Source organism: Amphibalanus amphitrite, unplaced genomic scaffold (genome assembly GCF_019059575.1).
Source record: "Amphibalanus amphitrite isolate SeventyFive unplaced genomic scaffold, NRLGWU_Aamphi_draft 000650F_arrow, whole genome shotgun sequence".
Taxonomy (NCBI): domain Eukaryota; kingdom Metazoa; phylum Arthropoda; class Thecostraca; order Balanomorpha; family Balanidae; genus Amphibalanus; species Amphibalanus amphitrite.
The window spans coordinates 1-18,789 of NW_024882144.1; the positions used below are offsets into that span (position 1 = coordinate 1).

General features: G+C 47.1%; 2 protein-coding genes across 2 annotated transcripts; both read left to right on the plus strand.

The window, feature by feature from the left end:
- Positions 1-11,173: 11,173 nt before the first annotated feature.
- On the plus strand, positions 11,174-13,237 carry LOC122363970 (integrator complex subunit 8-like; the record flags this gene model as incomplete). Its single annotated transcript, XM_043333858.1, has 3 exons — positions 11,174-11,339; positions 11,665-11,819; positions 12,299-13,237. Coding segments are annotated over 3 exons (624 nt in total), but the record flags the coding sequence as incomplete, so codon positions are not given.
- A 530-nt stretch (positions 13,238-13,767) lies between these two features.
- Positions 13,768-18,564, plus strand: LOC122363982 (dnaJ homolog subfamily C member 22-like). The gene is made up of 8 exons (XM_043333898.1): positions 13,768-13,844; positions 14,420-14,525; positions 15,076-15,208; positions 15,504-15,648; positions 15,900-16,095; positions 16,383-16,542; positions 16,813-16,920; positions 17,401-18,564. The coding sequence occupies exons 2-8, from the start codon at positions 14,425-14,427 to the stop codon at positions 17,620-17,622; spliced, it is 1,065 nt and encodes a 354-aa protein (XP_043189833.1). The 5' UTR covers positions 13,768-13,844; positions 14,420-14,424; the 3' UTR covers positions 17,623-18,564.
- Positions 18,565-18,789: the final 225 nt, after the last annotated feature.

An 18,789-nucleotide genomic window follows, 5' to 3' on the forward strand; every position in this document is an offset into this window, starting at 1 on the left:
TTGTAGGGAGGTAGGTCGCAAATCGGAAAGGGTCGCTAATTAGGCACCTTACCCTATTGTGAGGTGGTGTTTGTTCTGAAGTAGAAGTGATACTTTATTTTTATGTGATTTTTTACAAGTTCGTCGTTAAAGGGAGATAATGAGCTTTCTTGTTTCTTAAATAAAAATTACTCGACATCTATACTATTTCTACTGTAGTTTCTATAAAATATGAAAATTTCCTAGCACATTTTCGTATGTGAAAAAGGTTTTTATTTTTGCAAAAAAGAAGCAGTACTTGCAGTACTTGTAACACCCACCGAAATGCGTTGTCCTTCTCTATAAAAAAGTCGCAGTATATGGCGCTTTTGTTTCAAAACAGCGACGCTTGGGTTTTTGTTTGTTATCGCCTTGTCGTTGCTTGGTTGTAAGGATTCTAATTTGAATTAGAGTTAATTCGGTTTAGAATTAATTAGATTCTAATTCGGGGGTACATAGTGCCTACTCTTCTTTGTTTCCAAGTATTATTTTGCGCCACAAATGAACGGCATGCGCCAGAAACGCAGCCAAATCTTGCGATTGCGACTACGAAATTCATTATTTTGGCCTCAGAGCCTGAAGCGAAAAATACAAGCATATTTATTTCAAAAAGACTTCAGGTTTGTCGAACGGTGTTATGAGAATTTTGATAACAGTACTGCATAAGTTTTTCAGTGATGCCGCAAAAGTGTTGTATCTATCTTCTTTTATTGTGCAGTCGGCGGGACCGATTCAAAATTGAGTCGTTGCTACTAAAATAGCAGCATATGGCGACAGATGATGAACAGGAAAAATAGTTGCGTAAATTTAGACATAAACCACCCCCAAACCATGAATATCTTTTGAAGGCACTATAGACGACCATTAACTAACTAGATGTGATGAAGATCAAATGTAATGAATACGCTCATTTTACAAAATTACATGCAAGTACCAAAAAGTGATGTAAGTACTTATTCAACGGTCATTTTCAGCGCTCCCCGCTAACGTGACTTCAAGTTGAGATATTTGCGGCAAGGTACCGAATTGAGCAAAATGGTTTTAATTTACATTATAACTTGTTGTGTTTTGTCAGAAAATGGTCCTAACTCAGATTTTGTGGAAAAAGGTCATAATCTCCCTTTAAGTTGTCTATTCAAATTTATCACGAAGTTGCGTTGGGTTTTCCATTTTGCCCACGCTTGTTTATCGTTTTTTCGTTTTCGGGCAGCATTAAATAAACGTTCACGTTTCCTAATTTCCTTCAGAAGTTCTGGTGTCACCCAAGGTTTGTCATGTCTTGGTTTGCTTTGTTTTATCGGTATGCACTCTCTGGCTGCGTCAATTACACGGTTAGTAAAATCAGTCGCTGCGTCATCAGTGTCGTTGTTAAGAATAGATGTCCAGTCTGTTTGTTGTAAAATGTGTGTTAATTTATCGGCGTCTGTATTTGCATAGTCCCAGTACTCGGTTACATAATTGTCATCATTCCTTTCTTCCTGGATTGATAGCGTCACAAATACAGGAAAGTGGTCAAGTGTTGAAAATGAAGAGAGAAGTCCGCTAATCAATGATAAATTTAGCATTGGATGTGAAGAAGAGGTCTCGTAGGTTGTGTGTGTCATTTTCAATACGAGTAGGTAGGTCGATGAGTTGCGTTAGTCCAATAGTGTCAGTTGCGTCTCTTAATTTTCGGTCGAAAGCTGTCAGTCCACTATGTTGATAGGTATCTGGAGGGAGGAATAGGTTGCCAACATTTAAGTCACCTGTTAATAATACATTTGGGGAGTAGAGATGTGCACGAGTCACATTGTCGGTTAGTCTGTCTAAAAATTCTTCTTGTCGATGTGCTGGAATATTGGGTGGGAGATAGATTAACCCTCGCCCGCACATGCCATTTTCCCATCCTAGAACGCACATGGGGGGGGGGGGTTGCCACCCCCCCCCCCCCGCGCCATTTCGTTCCTGTTGGAGATAGAGCTTAGCAGTAAAGACCAAAAAGATTCTTTGGGAAGAGACGAATCCAATGATACCCAGTTTTACCTTTTCAGGTCAGTCATTGACCTTCCAGGTCAGGTCAAACTAAAAAATGTTGCTGTTTTGCGTCACCGTTGGATATCAAGTGTGCTGCTTATCAAATACCGATGACGATGCTGTTTTCTGGTGCCAAGCCAGCTAGAACCTCTTTGTCACACTACCTGACCAGAATGTTGCTGCTGAGGTCATTTCAGGTCAAGTTAGGTCAAGGTCAATTATATGTGTTTGTATGTCTGTGTGTGTCTGTGTGTATACTGATGTGTGCACCGATTGTTTTTGGGTCCATATTACATGAAATCATGATCTGAGAAGCTTTTACCAAAAATGCAGTAAAAAAACTTCAAAAAAAGTACATTCAGCTTGCCTAAAACGCAATTATCTTAGATGACCTAGGTTGACCTTGACACTGACCTTGACCCCTGTACATCGTCGAACAACATGTTCCATGATAGGTAGGAGGTAAGACTGGCAAAAAAGGCCGAAATCAGGGTGTCAAAAGCTCATAAGGCCCATGGCAAACGCAAGATGTTGAGAATTGGCCATTTGGGTCATGACATGACCTGAAAAACAAGGTCATATCTCCGAAACCAAAAATCACAGAAACTTGAAATTTTCAGTGGACATCAAGAAAGGATAGAGAAGCAGCTATACGAAAAATCAGCCTTCTAGCTCTAAAAATGTTGAGTGCAGAGCAGAAAGACTACCTGGGGGGGTGGCAACCACCCCCCCATGTGCGGGCGAGGGTTAAAGGGACTATCCCACCTTTAACATGGGGTTTGAGTTGAGATAGCCAAGTTTGCGGCGAGGTTCAGAAACCACTATCTATCTAGGTTGCAACCCCCGCGGCCTCTTGGTGTTGAAGAAATTCGTTCCCTTCATTTGAAAATGGGCCTTGTACAAGGCCCTATCTTCAACATGGAGCGCCCGTTAGTGTGACGTCACCTCGTTTAGTCATTCTGATTTAAATGGGTTTGTTCGTTGAAAAATCGCTTAAAACTTGGTCTGAACTTTGTTGTGGTGCCTACAGAGTAAAAAGAATCAGCTTTATGACAGTAATGTGGCCTGGGGAAGGAGGTAATTTTGGGCTGTGACGTTACATATTTGAAAGTTTGTGTTTGGAATATGGGAAGCCTAAGATGTTTAATGAAAAATAAATGCCAGAACCGTGTTCCTGGTCATCCAATCTATAAAGTCGGGCACAATTTAAATGGTTTTAACAACATTTTAGAAGGTGGGATAGTTCCTTTAATTGAGTCGTCCAATTTAGTTTCAGTGAGTGCGAGAATTGTGATTTTATTAACGTCGACAAAATTTGTTAGCTCTTGGACTTTGCCAGTGGCCGTTATACTGTTTATATTTACATGGGCTATCGTAATATTATTCGATAATTTCTTGTTATTTATTGGCCCAGGGTTCGATTCAATTCCTCCGATAATCAAAAGAATCCGCATGTCTGGAGGATAATTAAATAGTTTCAATGATGCATGGTTTGAGAGACATAAATGAGGCCACCAGAGGCCGGTGTGAGGCCCCCAGCCGCCGGTTGGGACCCTGAGGCCGGTTTAGGGGCCCTTAAAGGCCAGTAGAGGGCCCTCAGTGGTCAAGGTGGGCGCTTGACCGCCACTGAAGGGCCCTCAGAGGTCAGTGTAGGACCCTCAAAGACCGGTATGGGAGCTGTTAATAGCTAGCGTGGGTTTCTCGAGCCTCGCGACAATCGAATACGGGCCAGGGCCCCATACGCCTATGGGGGCCCAGGCCATCGGTTGTTTGGGGGGGGCAAATAATATGATGGCCCCCCTGATTTGCCTTTGGGGGGGCATGGCCCTGATGCCCCCCCCCCCCCTGCGACCGCCACTGGATAGGCGAGACGTTTAAAAGAGTTTTCTACCTACGAGCGGTTTAATAATTTTATCCCGTGCCGCCAACGTATTTCATGTAATGTCTACAGGGTGTCTCAAAAGTTCGCTTACACATTTCCCATGTCAATAAAGCATATAAGAACCGGCCAAAAATCTAAGGTTTTGGTGTCCGTGTGTACACTAGACAAATATGCATGCTTTGACAACTGATTCGGAAGGTTGGAAACCAAACCCTTTGCTGTATCTCCAAAAATATTTGCCCATACCGATTTTCGTCACTCCGTCAGCTGCCGGAGGCTGATAAAAGGTTACCAGCTTTCAAGCTCTTGTAGGGGAATCCCCCGCAGTTTCTGCGTCGGATTTAGGTTTGACGAGCTCCCCGGCAACATCCGCTTCTCCCTGAAAGCCGATAGCTTGCATCGACGCCATCCGTGAGTATTTTGTAGGTCTTCTCTGGCGCTAACTCCTTCATGAATCGCTGATGTGTCAGCTGTGTGTTCCCTGTGGGACTCGTCTGATTGAACGAATATACGATAAAAAAAAAATAAAAAAAAAAAAAAACACTGACCGGCTGACGTTTTCATTTCGCACGCTCTTCCTGTTGGGTCTGTTTTTAATTTTGCATGCTTGCTGTGCCTTCCTGTGCAAAGTAAACAATTGAATATAACTTCACTCTCTAAAAAAAAAAAAAAAAAAAAAAAAACTCCTTCATGAATGACTGGCGCCGACCTCCCAAGCACCATTTTCCTTTTCAAAACAACCCCATTCCTGAACAAATGGGAAGTGCCAGGGGCAAATTTTTCGCAGCATATCGTAGCAGAATGTGTCGGCCATCTGTTTCTTAGACACATTTTGCAAAATTTGCAAATCCCGAACGCTCGTCATTCCCAATGCCAAGACCTTCGCTGGGTTCCGGAGTGTTTTCCTCAGGAGAGGTTCTGCTTTGTAAACGGCCAAAACCTGTCCATCGTGCGGTTTTGTCCGGATTTTGTGTGTAAAAGAAAGCTATTTGCTCCAGATCTGCCTCTTGAAACTTCGTTAGATAAAACTTTACATTAATTGACACTTTTGGAGGGTCACTTGTCCTCGGCATTGACGATTTTCGCATTATTTTCCCTCAAAATTTAGCGTTATAGATATAATAAACAATTTTAAATGATGTTTTGTCTTTATTTTATGATGACCTGCAATTTTTGAAACTGGGTAACCTCTGTCTGTGAGCTTCTAGTCAGTTTTCAATAGTTAGGACTGCATTTTCAGCTGCTTTCCGGAGCACGAGTCTGCTGCGGTACAAGGGTCGTTCAAAGCGCTGTTAGTCTCGCATGGTTTTGTCCTTCAAAAATTTTAGCCACCGTTTTTATTAGATGACCATCATGTTGTACTCATCCTCGCCGACACTTTGCCATGTGTCATTTCCGACCTAACCATTCCCATTACTCGTGAAGCAGAGAGTTTCTCAGCCGACCCGAGTATGCGACCTCCATTTTCATGCCTGATCCATGGTCAGAGGTGAACCCTTTTTGTGTGCTCATGAAGGGTCGAATGCGCTTGAAAACAATGAAGCTGCTTGATGAAGGTTGTTACCAATGCCCATGCAAAATTTCGACTGTGAATTTCATGTTGATTCAGAATTATTGACAAAAAAGCATGGCTGGTACCTGTAAGCGAACTTTTGAGACACCCTGTACTAGACGTTTAACAGTTTGTTAATCGTCAAAGTAGACGTTTAACAACTGTTAAACGTCTGAAACCTGTTAAACAAATCAATTACTCAACATCTGATAATTTTCTCTCTTAACACGTGAAGCAATTGTAAACACTGACTACGGTGCGGGATAAATGACAGATTATCAGATATAAGATATACCGCTACAAACAAGCATTGTAAAATTCACAAAACGCATGCGAGAGCCTATTCAAATAACGCTATTCAAACGCTCGCATCAATCGTACGCACCTCCCGCATGCGTTTGATGCGGGAAGGACTGTAATGTATTTGAATAGGCTCTCGCATGCGATTTCCTGACTGCGGAAAGTCTGTTTCAGCCTTGATCATTTTATTTGCTTAACCCTATTCCTGGCGGGCTCCGCCGGGACAAGAAACTGGCGGGGGGGGGCCGATTCGGCCCCCCCCCCCTGAGATCTCGAGAACGAAGCAAGATAGCGACAAGCGGTAAACGGCATCGGATACGCACGGCCAAGATCTACAATTTTTACTAAGGTCATTTTCAGGTCAGGTCAAAGATGACGTCACAGGGGTCGAAAAAGTCAAAATGGCGGCGCTAGATATGGAGAGAGTTTTTCTCGAATAACTTTCGAATTAGTCAAGATAGGAACAAACTAAGGTCATCATCGTGATCCTCTCGTCAATCCGCATCGAATGATATATATGTTGACCTCGAAAGGTCAAGGTCAAAGGTTGACCTCAGGTCACGTGACCTCGAGGTCATCATGTATATCATTCGATGCGTCTTGACGAGCTGAACACAATGAGACCATCCACGGGTCTGTATCTTGTTCCTGTACGGGGTTATTGGCCAAAAACCTTTGGTGACCTTTGATGACGTCACATGACCTCACAGCTGCCCAACAGCAAAACAGACCTCAAGGTAGTGAAGGTTGATCGTATATGAAGTCATGTATGGTATATGGGGCCATTCCGACCCGTTTTAGTGGTAAAAACAGGGAGTTGATTCCCCCATTGACTTATAATGGGGAGGTCGCGAAATTGACCTGACCTTAGGTCACCGATATCAAAATTCCGAGATATACAAATTGCACATACTGGTACCCTAACTAAACCCTGAAGAGAAGAAATTGATCGGTCAAAAACTCTAGCTCTGGCGTGATTGCAAACTTTTCTGAGGTAGGGTCACCAAACCGCCTCTGGTGACCTGACCTGAGGTCAGATCAACTCAAAATTTTCAGACATGTTGCGTAGAAGCCTTTTAGGAAAAGTCAGAAAATTTGAGCTAGCTCAACGCGTTTGGGAGAAATAACCAAAAAACCTCAGGGGGGGGGGGGCTCCTGAGGCCCCCCCCCCCGCCAGGAATAGGGTTAAATGTCACAATCCAGAAACGGCTATATTGTGATGCATTGTTGCTGATTGGGGTAAATAGATAACGAAAACATTGAAAACAGTGATTTTTTGCAATGGGTGAATTTATTTAGCTAGGTAGCTTTGCTTGCAAATGCTGTATTGTTTTTTTTAACGGTTCTCCATCCAATCATATTCTCCGAAAGCATGTTACTGACGTTAATACGTTTCTGCTTACCTAAATAATAGAGTAGTACCGCCGAAACTGGAATATTAAATGCATTGTCTATACAAACGGAACTCTATAACTCATACTCATAACCAGGTGACAACCAAAGTTGGGGCGTTTTACCATACCCGTAATGTAAAACGCCCCGTTTTCAAAGGTCTTGCAAAAGCTCATTCATGCTGGAATGTAGCATTCCAGTGCTTTAGGTACATATTATTCTGTTCAATGGTCTAAAGATGACGCCTATAAGCATATGGTCCAATAACTAGCCTAGCGGTGACACACTTTCTTAAGGGGGCGTTTTGCACGGTTCACCTCTACCTAAGAAATTGCTAAGATCCGCAATCATAAAACATGGCTCACAGCAGGGCTGAAGCATGAAATACGCAAGCATGACCGGTTATTCAGGCTTGCTCAGCGCCACGACTCAGAAAGCCATGCAGCTCAGTTCGCCGCCGATGACGACAGCATGGTCGGGTGGTTCGTTCCGCGACAGGGTCCGGCTGTTTTGTGCGGCTCGGCGGGGCGGGAGGGGGGAGGCAGGCGACGCGTCTGACAGGCGACACTTGAGCGTCCCGGGAATCAGCTGTCACCGTGTGGCGCGGCGGGCCGTCCCTCCGATCCTTCCCATTGTTACCTGACTGTGGGCGCCGGCCGCCGGTCCTCCGGAAGGGTCACTTTGGTATGCGAAATCTTCACCGCACTTGCCCACTGTCAGAGAGTGCACTGAGGTACAGTAGTTTCTAACAGCTCGTTCGATTGGTCTGCCTGCTCAGCCAATCATATTCTGGCAACCTTGAACCTTGGGACCCAACGTCGCTATGGTACTTCCGTATAGCCTGAGGCACCTGGGTACTTATGAATCTTGGGTCCCGTTGGATCTTGGGTCCGACTGTACTTGGGTACATTTGATACACACCCGTTACGACCACTGAACTCTATAATGTGGAATGCGCATCGGCCGCCAGATGGTGTCCAACGGTGCCGCCATGTTGCGCAGACCAGAAAGCGGCCGCCGCCTGTGTTGGGGAATAGGAAATTCGGGACTTCGATTTACGTTTGCGGCCGCTGCATCCGTTACGTTCAAGATATGTAGACACGGAACCCGGCATCCTACGCAGAATTGAGTGGAGAACAAGATGACATCTTAAAAAATCCTCGACTGCAGGGAACTTATACGTTAAACCCTTATAAGTCAATGGGGAAATATGGAAATTGTTATTTTGGCGCCGGGAATGATCTGAAACTAGCTCAAGCATATAGAATCGTGATTTCATGCACTCCTTGCAAGGTCCAATGCCTCACATTTGCACTGTTGCCCTTGCGTGACGTCATCTGTGACGTCACAAGGGTCATAGCCTTTTCTTCAATAACTCCCGATCAAATTGAGCTAGCGAGTTGGGAAAGCCACCAATGGACTCAGGAAGACCTGCCGAATCGAATGATATGCGACATGACCTCTTTCGACCAACTTTGTGACCTGGGGGTGCTGACCTGACCTTGACCTGAGGTCAACACCCTAAGTTGACCTGACCCGAACAAAAAGTATATCACTCGATGCGCCTGAGCTAGCTGAACACGATGATGCCAAAATCGCGGCTCTACGGCTATTTTTGGCGAAGTTATGTACCAAAAACCGAACCCATGCCTTTGATCACTTGACCTGACCTCAGAGGTCACTGGTTGACCTGAGACCCTTACAGCGGGTTCCTACCAGTCACTCTGCATTTTACTTTGCCGCATACGACCACTTAACCGCTTAATTCTGGTCTAATTAGCGGCGCATTAGCGAGGTGGGTTCAATCAACCCCCTCGGCCGGGGCAAATGTAGGTCCGGCGAGTGAATTTGAGGAATTCTGAAGATACGATCGTGTTCCCCACTCAATTCTGCGTAGGATGCCGGGTTTCGTATCTACGTAACTTGAACGTAACGGAAATGGCGGCCGCAAACGTAAATCAAGGTCCCGAATTCCCTATTCCTCAACACAGGCGGCGGCCGGTTCTTGGTCTGCGCAATATGGCCGCCACCGTTAGACACTACGGCCAATAGGGTTGAAGCGGCATTGCTCCCCTGTGGTTACGACCATACGACGTACGGGAATGAGTTATCAGCTGTCTAATCGTAGACAACACAATGTCGAGCACAGGGGAGCAATGCCGCTTCAACCCTATTGGCCGTAGTGTCTAACGGTGGCGGCCATATTGCGCAGACCAGAAACCGGCTGCCGCCTGTGTTGAGGAATAGGGAATTCGGGACCTCGATTTACGTTTGCGGCCACCGTATCCGTTACGTTCAAGTTACGTAGATACGGAACCCGGCGTCTTACGCAGAATTGAGTGGGGAACACGATCGTATCTTCAGAATTCCTCAAATTCACTCGCCTGACCTACATTTGCCCCGGCCGAGGGGGTTGATTGAACCCACCTCGCTAATGCACCGCTAATTAAACTAGAATTAAGCGGTAAAGTGGTCGTATGCGGCAAAGTATAATGCAGAGTGACTGGTAGGAACCCGCTGTAAGGGTCTCAGGTCAACCGGTGACCTCTGAGGTCAGGTCAAGTGATCTAAGGCACGGGTTCGCTTTTTGGTAAATAACTTCGCCAAAAATGGCCGTAGAGCCGCGATTTTGGCATCATCGTGTTCAGCTAGCTCAGGCGCATCGAGTGATATACTTTTTGTTCGGGTCAGGTCAACTTAGGGTGTTGACCTCAGGTCAAGGTCAGGTCAGCACCCCCAGGTCACGAAGTTGGTCGAAAGAGGTCATGTCGCATATCATTCGATTCGGCAGGTCTTTCTGAGTCCATTGGTGGCTTTCCCGACTCGCTAGCTCAATTTGATCGGGAGTTATTGAAGAAAAATGGTGACCCTTGTGACGTCACAAATGACGTCACGCAAGGGCAACAATGCAAATATGAAGCATAGAACCTTGCAAAGAGTGCATGAAATCATGATTTTATATGCTTGAGATAGTTTCAGATCATTCTCGGCGCCAAAATAACAATTTTCATATTTCCCCATTGACGTATAAGGGTTTAACGTATTAGTTCCTTATAGCTGATGATTTTTTAGGATTTCATCTTGTTCTCCACTCAATTCTGCGTAAGATGCCGGGTTCCGTGTCCACATAGCTTGAGCGTAACGGATGCAGCGACCGCAAACGTAAATCGAGGTCCCGAATTCCCTATTCCCCAGCACAGGCGGCGGCCGCTTTCTGGTCTGCGCAACATGGCGGCACCGTTGGACACCATTTGGCGGCCGATGCGCATTCCACATTATAGAGTTCAGTGATGTCGAGCCTTAAACTGTAAGCCCGTATTGGTATTGTTTCTTTTATTTGGCTGTCGAACATTATTTATGGTTTGAAATATGATTTTATGTAAAATACTTGATATGAAAAAGCCGTCTTATAAGTTATGACCCCATTTCACCACACGCAAGTGGCAGAAATGACAATGATCAGCTGACGCATTTTTATTGGCCGAAGTCAGAGCGCGCGGCCCGACGCACCACGCGTATTTGGAAATTCCGACCTCGACGAGCATCAGAAGCCACCTAACAGGCGTGTTCGAAACCGCAGGAGATGATGATGAACGGGTTTATCGAAACTTGATTGGATGAGCATATCGGTAATAGCGATTTCAGTGTGTGCATTTATTGCTCATAGTGGTGTGAAATGTGGTTGGGGTACGACCGACAACCCGTCGGGGCGAATTTCGCACTGGGGTACTCAAAATTTGAAGAATTTAAGACGTTTCCATGAGTTTTGAAGGTATGGATAAGTTCTAAAAATCCGGTTCTCCTTATCTGGGCCATTAACTCCATACGGTCCAAGAAAGCTGGCACACTACCTTTAAACAGTTCGTAGCGAACCGTCAGTTTTGCAGCTGCACATAACAACGTCGCTGTTACGCTCTACCATCGCTTCAAAATTATGTTTCCCTTCTTTTTCACTTTTCATGACTGTCAGTATATTTGCTCCGTCTCTCTGCGGCTGGTGCATTCCTCATCCCTAGCGCAGTACCGCAGTGCGAGTTTTGACCCCGTTCACTCCGTTTTTCAGCACGAGTCTGTTCTCGCTGGGCAGCGTGTCCGAGTGTCTGCAGACGCTGCTGGCGCAGGGCATCCGCCTGTACCCGGCGCACATCCCCTGGCTGCAGGGCATGGCCGATCTCCGATACGGTTAGTGACGGGGCCAGTCGGGTGGATGGCGGTATAAAAGTCGTATTCTGAAATCAGTGTGTGCCTGCCAAGCTTATTTTTTTATGTCATATGAATTATGAATCGTTACCAGAGCTTTCGTGTTAGATATGCGTAATACATGGTTAACACTCCAATGCTACCGGAATTTCCATCGGTTTTCTTTATGTTTTTCCCTGTCTCATTTTCACTCGCCGTCTTGCTCCACTTTCCTGCCACAAATATCGATCGTATATCAATTCCATTTTCCCCACCCCACTGTGTCGCCCTGTCCCTGCGCGCCTTCTAACCCCCACCGACCCCTCAGCGGGTCACGAGCCGACCTCGTCTCTGCGCCACTACCTGGAGGCGTGTCTGGTGAGCTCCGAGTACTTCTCGCGGCCCGTACCGCGCACCGTGCTCAGTGAGGCTGTGCTGCGGCGCATGATCAAATGCTGCTCGGCGCTGCACTGCTACACGCAGGTACAGGGGATGGATGGGGGTGGTGTGGTGGGAGGCTGGGAGGGGTGAAATGGCTATCGATCAATAGTCATTTGGCTGGCGATGACTAGACTTTAAGACCAGCTCAGGAGTAGGTGCTTTGCTATTTTCTAACGGTGACGAGGAAAGCAGTGAATTTGAAGATCTTCCCCAGTCTCTTGTGTGCTTGCTAATGATTGAGCTCGTCGTTGTTTTGCCAATCCTGTCTATCCGGCTGTGCCTGGACTATAAATTTAACGGTCATCACGAGCTGTTGCACTAAATCTCGCTATGCTGTCTCTCTGTGCCCTGGTTAGTGGTTGACTCCCCCTCCCCTCTCCAGGCGACCGTGCTGTGCCAGTTCCTGTGGTACCGCTCTATGTCTCTGTTCTGACCCCCCCCCCTCCCCTCGCCAGGCGGCCGTGCGGTGTCAGTTCCCTTGGTACCGCTCTATGTCTATGTACTGACCCCCTCCCCCCCAGGCTGCCGTGCTGTGCCAGTTCCTGGACGACGTCGACTACGCCAGCGCGTTCCAGTACGCCTCCGAGCGCAGCTGCTCGGACGCCATGGACGCCTACTACGAGTGTGTCTGGGACGTCACACTACTCGAGTTCCTCACCAGCCTGCACCACCGGCGCGCCGAGCGCACCAAACGACAACAGGTCATCAAACTGATCGGACAGCTGGAGCTCAACTCCAACAATAACGAGGAGATCCAGCGCGAGGCGGCGGCCGTGCGCAAGGCGCGCTTCCTTAGGGCGATGGTCAAACAGTATGCGGCGTGACGAACGGAGGGCGAGGGTGGCGCGGAGCAAAGGTGGTGATGGCACGAGCTGCAGTGTAAGGGACGGTGTGAGGATGAGGTAGGCACGGAGGGTCATGTCGAGAGTGGGAGGCCGTGGGCTGTGGTTGGTGGTGTTCGGTGAAAAGGCTGTGTGGACTCTGGACAGAGTTCGTTCATAAGTCAGATGAGGGGTTTGAAGAACCCGGCGACCCGCGCACTAGAGTCTTGGCGAAACGGAACTGATTATCGGGCTGAGCGTTTTGTCCATCCGGCTGGCAAAGCTCGTCCTTCTGGCAAAAGGCCCACGTGACCCAACCCTTGCAATCGCAGACCCACTCTGGCACACCTCACGCACGATACCGAGCCTTGTTACCCCACGGGACCTGGCGCCAAGCTGAGAGCCAACCTTTTGCATAATTCCACCGCTGTGCTGACGAGTGAGTTGTGGAATGAGTGTGTGCTCATTGCATCAATGGCGTGGGATCCGTGTAAATGTGGCGGCAGACTGGTCACGAAGTTGCTATTGTGTGTTTCGGTGCGTGTTCGATATACGTGCTCACTGCTCACATCGCATATTATGTTGATTTTATGTGTATTGTAATTTCATGCTGTATAAACGTACATCATCGTGTCAGAATGGTCGTTTTAAATGTCCGAACTGTATTTATTCAAGCAAGCGCTGAAGGATGATATATTTCAGTCGCCATTTTCCATGGCAGTTGGGCCAATAGGACCTTGCTTTAGATCACCATTCGTTCGACACTAGCATCTGCTGGTCTGCGTCATAAAGTTGACAATGGATGACTGATGAATGAGGATACTAGTGGCGACCAAGATTCCTTGGCGACTGGCGACTGAACTGAATTTTAGAAATAATTTCATCTTGACCTGTCTCGTTGTAGTTTGTTGCATTTCAAGTTCAACGAAACGCCTGGAGGGGTTAAAGAAAAAGATGCTGGTCGCAGATTCCGGTTAAATTTCAAGCGGTGATGGAAAGACAGGGCCAAGATTATTTAACTAGTAGACAGGGCCAGGGCGAAGACAATTTTCGTCAAGATTACTTTACTACTCATTTTCGTGAGCCTGGCGTTCCGATGAAGCGATTTTGGCACTCAGTGAATTTGGTAGCGTTCGCGTGATACATTTATGGTGCAGCTGGGACAAAATATACCGCAAAAATTGACACGTAGCGGCCCGATGCCGTCTTTGAATTTTGTGTCTCGATAAAGGCGTACGACGAAGAGGTATGGGGAGATTATCTGGCAATTTTAGTTTATTCATTGGCTGTAAAAATCCAAATGTTTCGATGACCGGCATGGCCCTTGGCGTTTCTCACAATTGGTTCAGGAATTGGAGCTGCCATCGCCATTGCTTATTGATATTTTGCTCTCATTCCATGATCGCACAATTTTGATGTGAAATTAAGCTGTGTATTTTTTGACAAATGAAATATTTAAACAGTTCCTCTGTGTAAAAGTTTGTTGATTGTGTCGTCCCATTTTTTTATTTTCCCAAATTTTGCCAAAACCAAACCAAAACTCAGTCACAGTGCTGTCGTGCAAAGGCAAAAACCATTATGTCGGGTCAGAGGCCATTACCTCAGGTCAGAACTCAGAGGTCACCCGAACATGATGGGTTTTGCCTTTATATGGCAGAGTGGGTAGGATGGATGGGAAGTGTAAGCTAAGAATTCAATTTAACTACCTGCTTTTGGGCATTTTTTAGTTTTGTTTTGAAATATTATATATGCTTGTGTCTAGCAGTCCCTTGGACTTAATGTATACTTTTACCTGCTTGTCTTATGGCTGCTTGCTTTCAGAGACAATGGCAAAAAGCACATGTGTCGCCTATCTTCTCTGGCTAACACTTGGTGTGTTCGGAGCCCATCATTTTTATTTGGGAAGAGACAGACAGGCGTTCCTGTGGTAAGTTTTGTGTTTTGCCATGCTGTATGAAATTTATTCTTTAATTTTCTTATTAAACTAGGTTCTTTTCATAAACTAATGGAGAAACTGTGATTTTCATCATAGCCTTTGCTCATTTTTTTTTTTTATAAATTTAGTCCGAACCTTTTGATGGGAAGGATTCACAAGGACAGAGCCACCGCTAAGCGAATCTTGTTGTGATGACCCTGCCCTCTACCCCCGATCGCGCAATTCCGATTCTATGGCAGAATTTAGAGTCCAAAGTTTAACGTACGCACAAAGCCGCGCACGGCCGGTCCCCTCGCTGACTTCGCCTGGCTACGGCCTGCCACCAACCGCAACCATACCTGTCAGGAGGCCCATACATGTCGAGCGCCCGTCGCGCTTCGAACCCGGACTGTCATAACCGGGAACGCGTGTTCTCACCACGCGGAGTCCAACGCTCTAACCAACTGAGCTACGGGACCGGCATGAATGTCCAATATAAATTGCATAATGAAAGCTTGCATTGAGATAGACAATAACTGCCCTAATTCATTCATGTTCACAGGTTTGTGACATTTGGAGGGGTTCTCTACGGCTGGTTCAGCGACATAACAAGAATCCCAGGCTATGTTGATGATGCCAATCACGATCCAGAGTACCTGGCTGAGCTGGCTCGCAAGTTCAAAAAGTACAAGAAGGTATGCATTGCAGCAAGATTATATGGCAGTTAATCATTTAGTGAAGTCCTGCCAACCAAGGTTTCTTTCATAGGCTTTTGTAGGAATAATATCTCCCATATCTCCCAAATATCTCCCATGAAACTAACTATGTACTTATGTACTTACCTATCCAGTAGGTACATTTATCTACCACTGCATTGCTTTGTGTTCTAGAAGAGCAACTATCATACTAAATGGTTTTTATAGTTATTGAGCACCACCCCATTGAGGTCCAAGCTGTCACCATTCACTCATTACCATCCCTCTCGTGCAGCCACCGGTGAGCCTGACGCGGTGCACGGCCCAGCTGCTGCTCGGCATCTCCTGGGGCTACACGGCCATGGCTGCCGTGCCCGAGGATCCGCAGCTGATGCTCCGCTGGCTGGTGTACATCGTCACCCCGGTGGCCACCGCACTCGGTACGGGACCGGGGAGGAAGAGTGGGACCAGCCGGAAAATGTCTGGAACGAACCTACAGCTCTCTCCGTGAGAATGTTTCGTATTGAATAATGGTTCGTTTCTCCGTTTTCAACGATACCTTGAAAACGATCGGCAACACTTCGCTCAGCTATCAGTATAATAAATAATTATGGGTTGTCAACAGTCTGACCATGTTGTCATCTCTGTTCCTCTGTTTCTCATCTCTCCTCCCGTGTCTGTGTCCCCTCAGCGGTGCACACAGTGGGTAACGTGGGCCGGTGCCGCGGCGCGCTGCGCTGGCCCCTTCTGGCCGCCTTCGCCACGGTGCCACTGTACTTCTGGAGTCTGCAGGTGGTCCACTACACTGCCCTGGCCAGTATCGTGGCGTTCGAGTACGGGGCCAAGGAGTGGCGGCGCACACCGCACCCGCCCAGATCCGCCTGCAGGTCAGGAGGCGTGGGTGGAGATAGGAACTGGGATGTACGGAGTGGAAAATATAGCGAGCGGGTATGGAGACGGAGATGGGGCAGAGACGAATACAGAGAAAAGGAACGGAGGTGAGCCGTGAGGACCGGCACATTGACGAATGTATAAACCGAGCCGGAAAGTGATTGTGCTGATTAGCGACTGGCTTGGCGGCGCACTGCCCCGCCAAGGCCGTTGCTGTTGTGCCGTTTGTGTAGGTATTGTGTGTCAGTGTTAATGACTTCGCGCCCATCCCTCCGCTCCCCAGCCGGTTCGGAACGCTGGTCGTCTGCGTTCTGGTCTTCTACTCGATGTGGGCCAGCTATTTCTACTTTAACGCCGCCGTCATCGACCGGCACGGAGAGAAGACCATGTTCAGGGACGCCGTCAAAAACTTCTTTAAGTCGCAGCTCTGGAAACGCATGAAGGTAGGCATGATGGGTTTTGGAGGCTGCGTTAAAGTGATGTCGTTTTAGTTTCAGTGGATAAAAGTATAACATAACATATAATGAATATGCGGGCATTTTATGTGGGCTTAGAGTAAATTTACGTCATCCTTACTCCTAAGAGGCCCTTTGATCGTTTCAAGCTTATTTTGTTTTTTGTCTAATTCGTTAAACTACGTTTACGTTCATTGGTCATCACCCCTCTCCCCCGAGTTCCATTGACCATTAAACTCATCCTCCTGTCCATTTCAGGAGGAGATAGTCCGCCTATTCGAGCTGACCCGTACTCAGGGCTGGTCCCGCGCCTGGAACTCGTTCCTCGAGAGTGTGGACCCGTCAGGGCGGTACGCAGCGTTAGAGGTAAGATATCCGCTCCCGCTCGGACGCGCTGGGTCGGGGGAAGCGTGCGCACGGTCGAGGGGGCGGGAGAGAACGGTATCTGTTCATAGTTGGTGTGGCGATGGGGTCTATGCGAAGTGATGGCTACACTGTTGTGCCTCATCACATAATTCTTTGATGTTTACGTGAACCCGGCAGGCCTTTCCATGTCTCTTGAACTTGTTATCGTGTTTCAAAACAAGTAGTCTCCGCCGTGAATTTGACTTTTCCATGCTGAATCAACACCACTCTGATAGCTTGCGCAGTGTTTCCAGTGGCTTAGCTTCTTAGAAGAGTCAGACATTTCGTTTTTTCTCACAGACAATGACAATGACAACAATTACATTGTTTTTGTACCTATTGTCATTGTCTGTGGGCTTAGCTTCTGTCTGTCGATTCTGATGGCTAATTTTACACTCTCACCACACAGTGTATAACGTTTCTGCTCCTGCCGTGCCTCAGGTGCTGGGTTTAAACAAGACGGCCACCCAGGAGGACATAACGGCCCGGTACCGCGAGCTGACCAAGACCCAGCACCCGGACCGCTTTACCGACCCCGGTGACAAGGCAAAGGCCGAGGAGGCCTTCATGGAGATCAACCTGGCCTACGACAAGCTGTCCAAGATGCGGAACAAGAGGCGGCGGAGCAACAGAGTCTCCCGGGAGGAACGGGTGGAGCTGTGAGAGGGCGGGGTGACGGAGGGCTGAGGTCAGTGAACAAGGGTTCCTCTGAGAGTGGACGGGACGTGTTACCCCGCCCTCAGTTTTGTGGGAGTGCTGTGTTGGCTGATTCTGGGTGATTAGTGTGTAGATGGCTAGGGCACAAAGCACAGGACATAAATGCGAGGACTGCATTACGGTATACATACAATGCCGGTTGGTGTTATGATAGCGTAATATTTATTCTCGAGTGAAAAGTTTTTGGTAGATGGGTGTCATGCCCATGTGATATTTCATAATCTCAAAGAGCTCAACGAACAACGAATGGGGTCGCGTCCTGGATGCGTGACGAATGTTAATAGCTTATTAAGGACGCCCAAAAGCGTAGACAAGCTCATTGAAATGAATTAGATCCGTGGTGCGTCGGGGCAACGGCTAGAAAATCCCTATTTGGTGTCAGTCACCATAACGTGCCTTATATGTCGGACTTGGCGTATTGCGGTACTCGCTGACAATATTTGAACCGTTTGTTCAAAACGATTTTTATCAATCCTACGTTATTGTTTCTTACAATGATAAAGTTGGCCTCGGACTGTTCACTGTTGCTCATCCCGTGGATCTCGGGTGTATTTAGCTTGCCAGCAGCGTTGTTTCCGTTGCTGCTGCAGACTAACTTGAGGCATTCCTTATTGCTACCTACTTAAGCACGGGTGTGGGGATATTGTTCTAAAGTATTAGTTTTGCCAGTACAGCTGTGATTGGATGATCACATTGTTTGCTGTTTTTGAAGCATTAGATGTTTTATTAGTCACATTAGCATTAGCTAATAGCCAGTTTTGATACTTGTTTGTTGTGGCATTCCAAATGATCTTCCCTTGCACAACGCACATTGCACAAACTTTGTTGTTTTGCGGTATAATTATTTTGACACGTTGTTTTCCTGAATATAATGATATTGCTAAGTCTGTTTGTAGTTTTTCCAAGGGAAACTTTGACAGTGGTGCATTCACGAGGAGAACACTCGATGACAGCCAACATCAATCTGGTAACCTACCGGATTGGCTTTAGTTTTCGCCCCACGGCCGGTGCGATCGGGTCACGCGGCCGTGAAGTGACCGCCGGCTGTCTCCCGGTATCAGAGCCGGTGGAAGACGCGTCACCGTGATCCCGGGGTGCCAGCGGTCCGCTCTG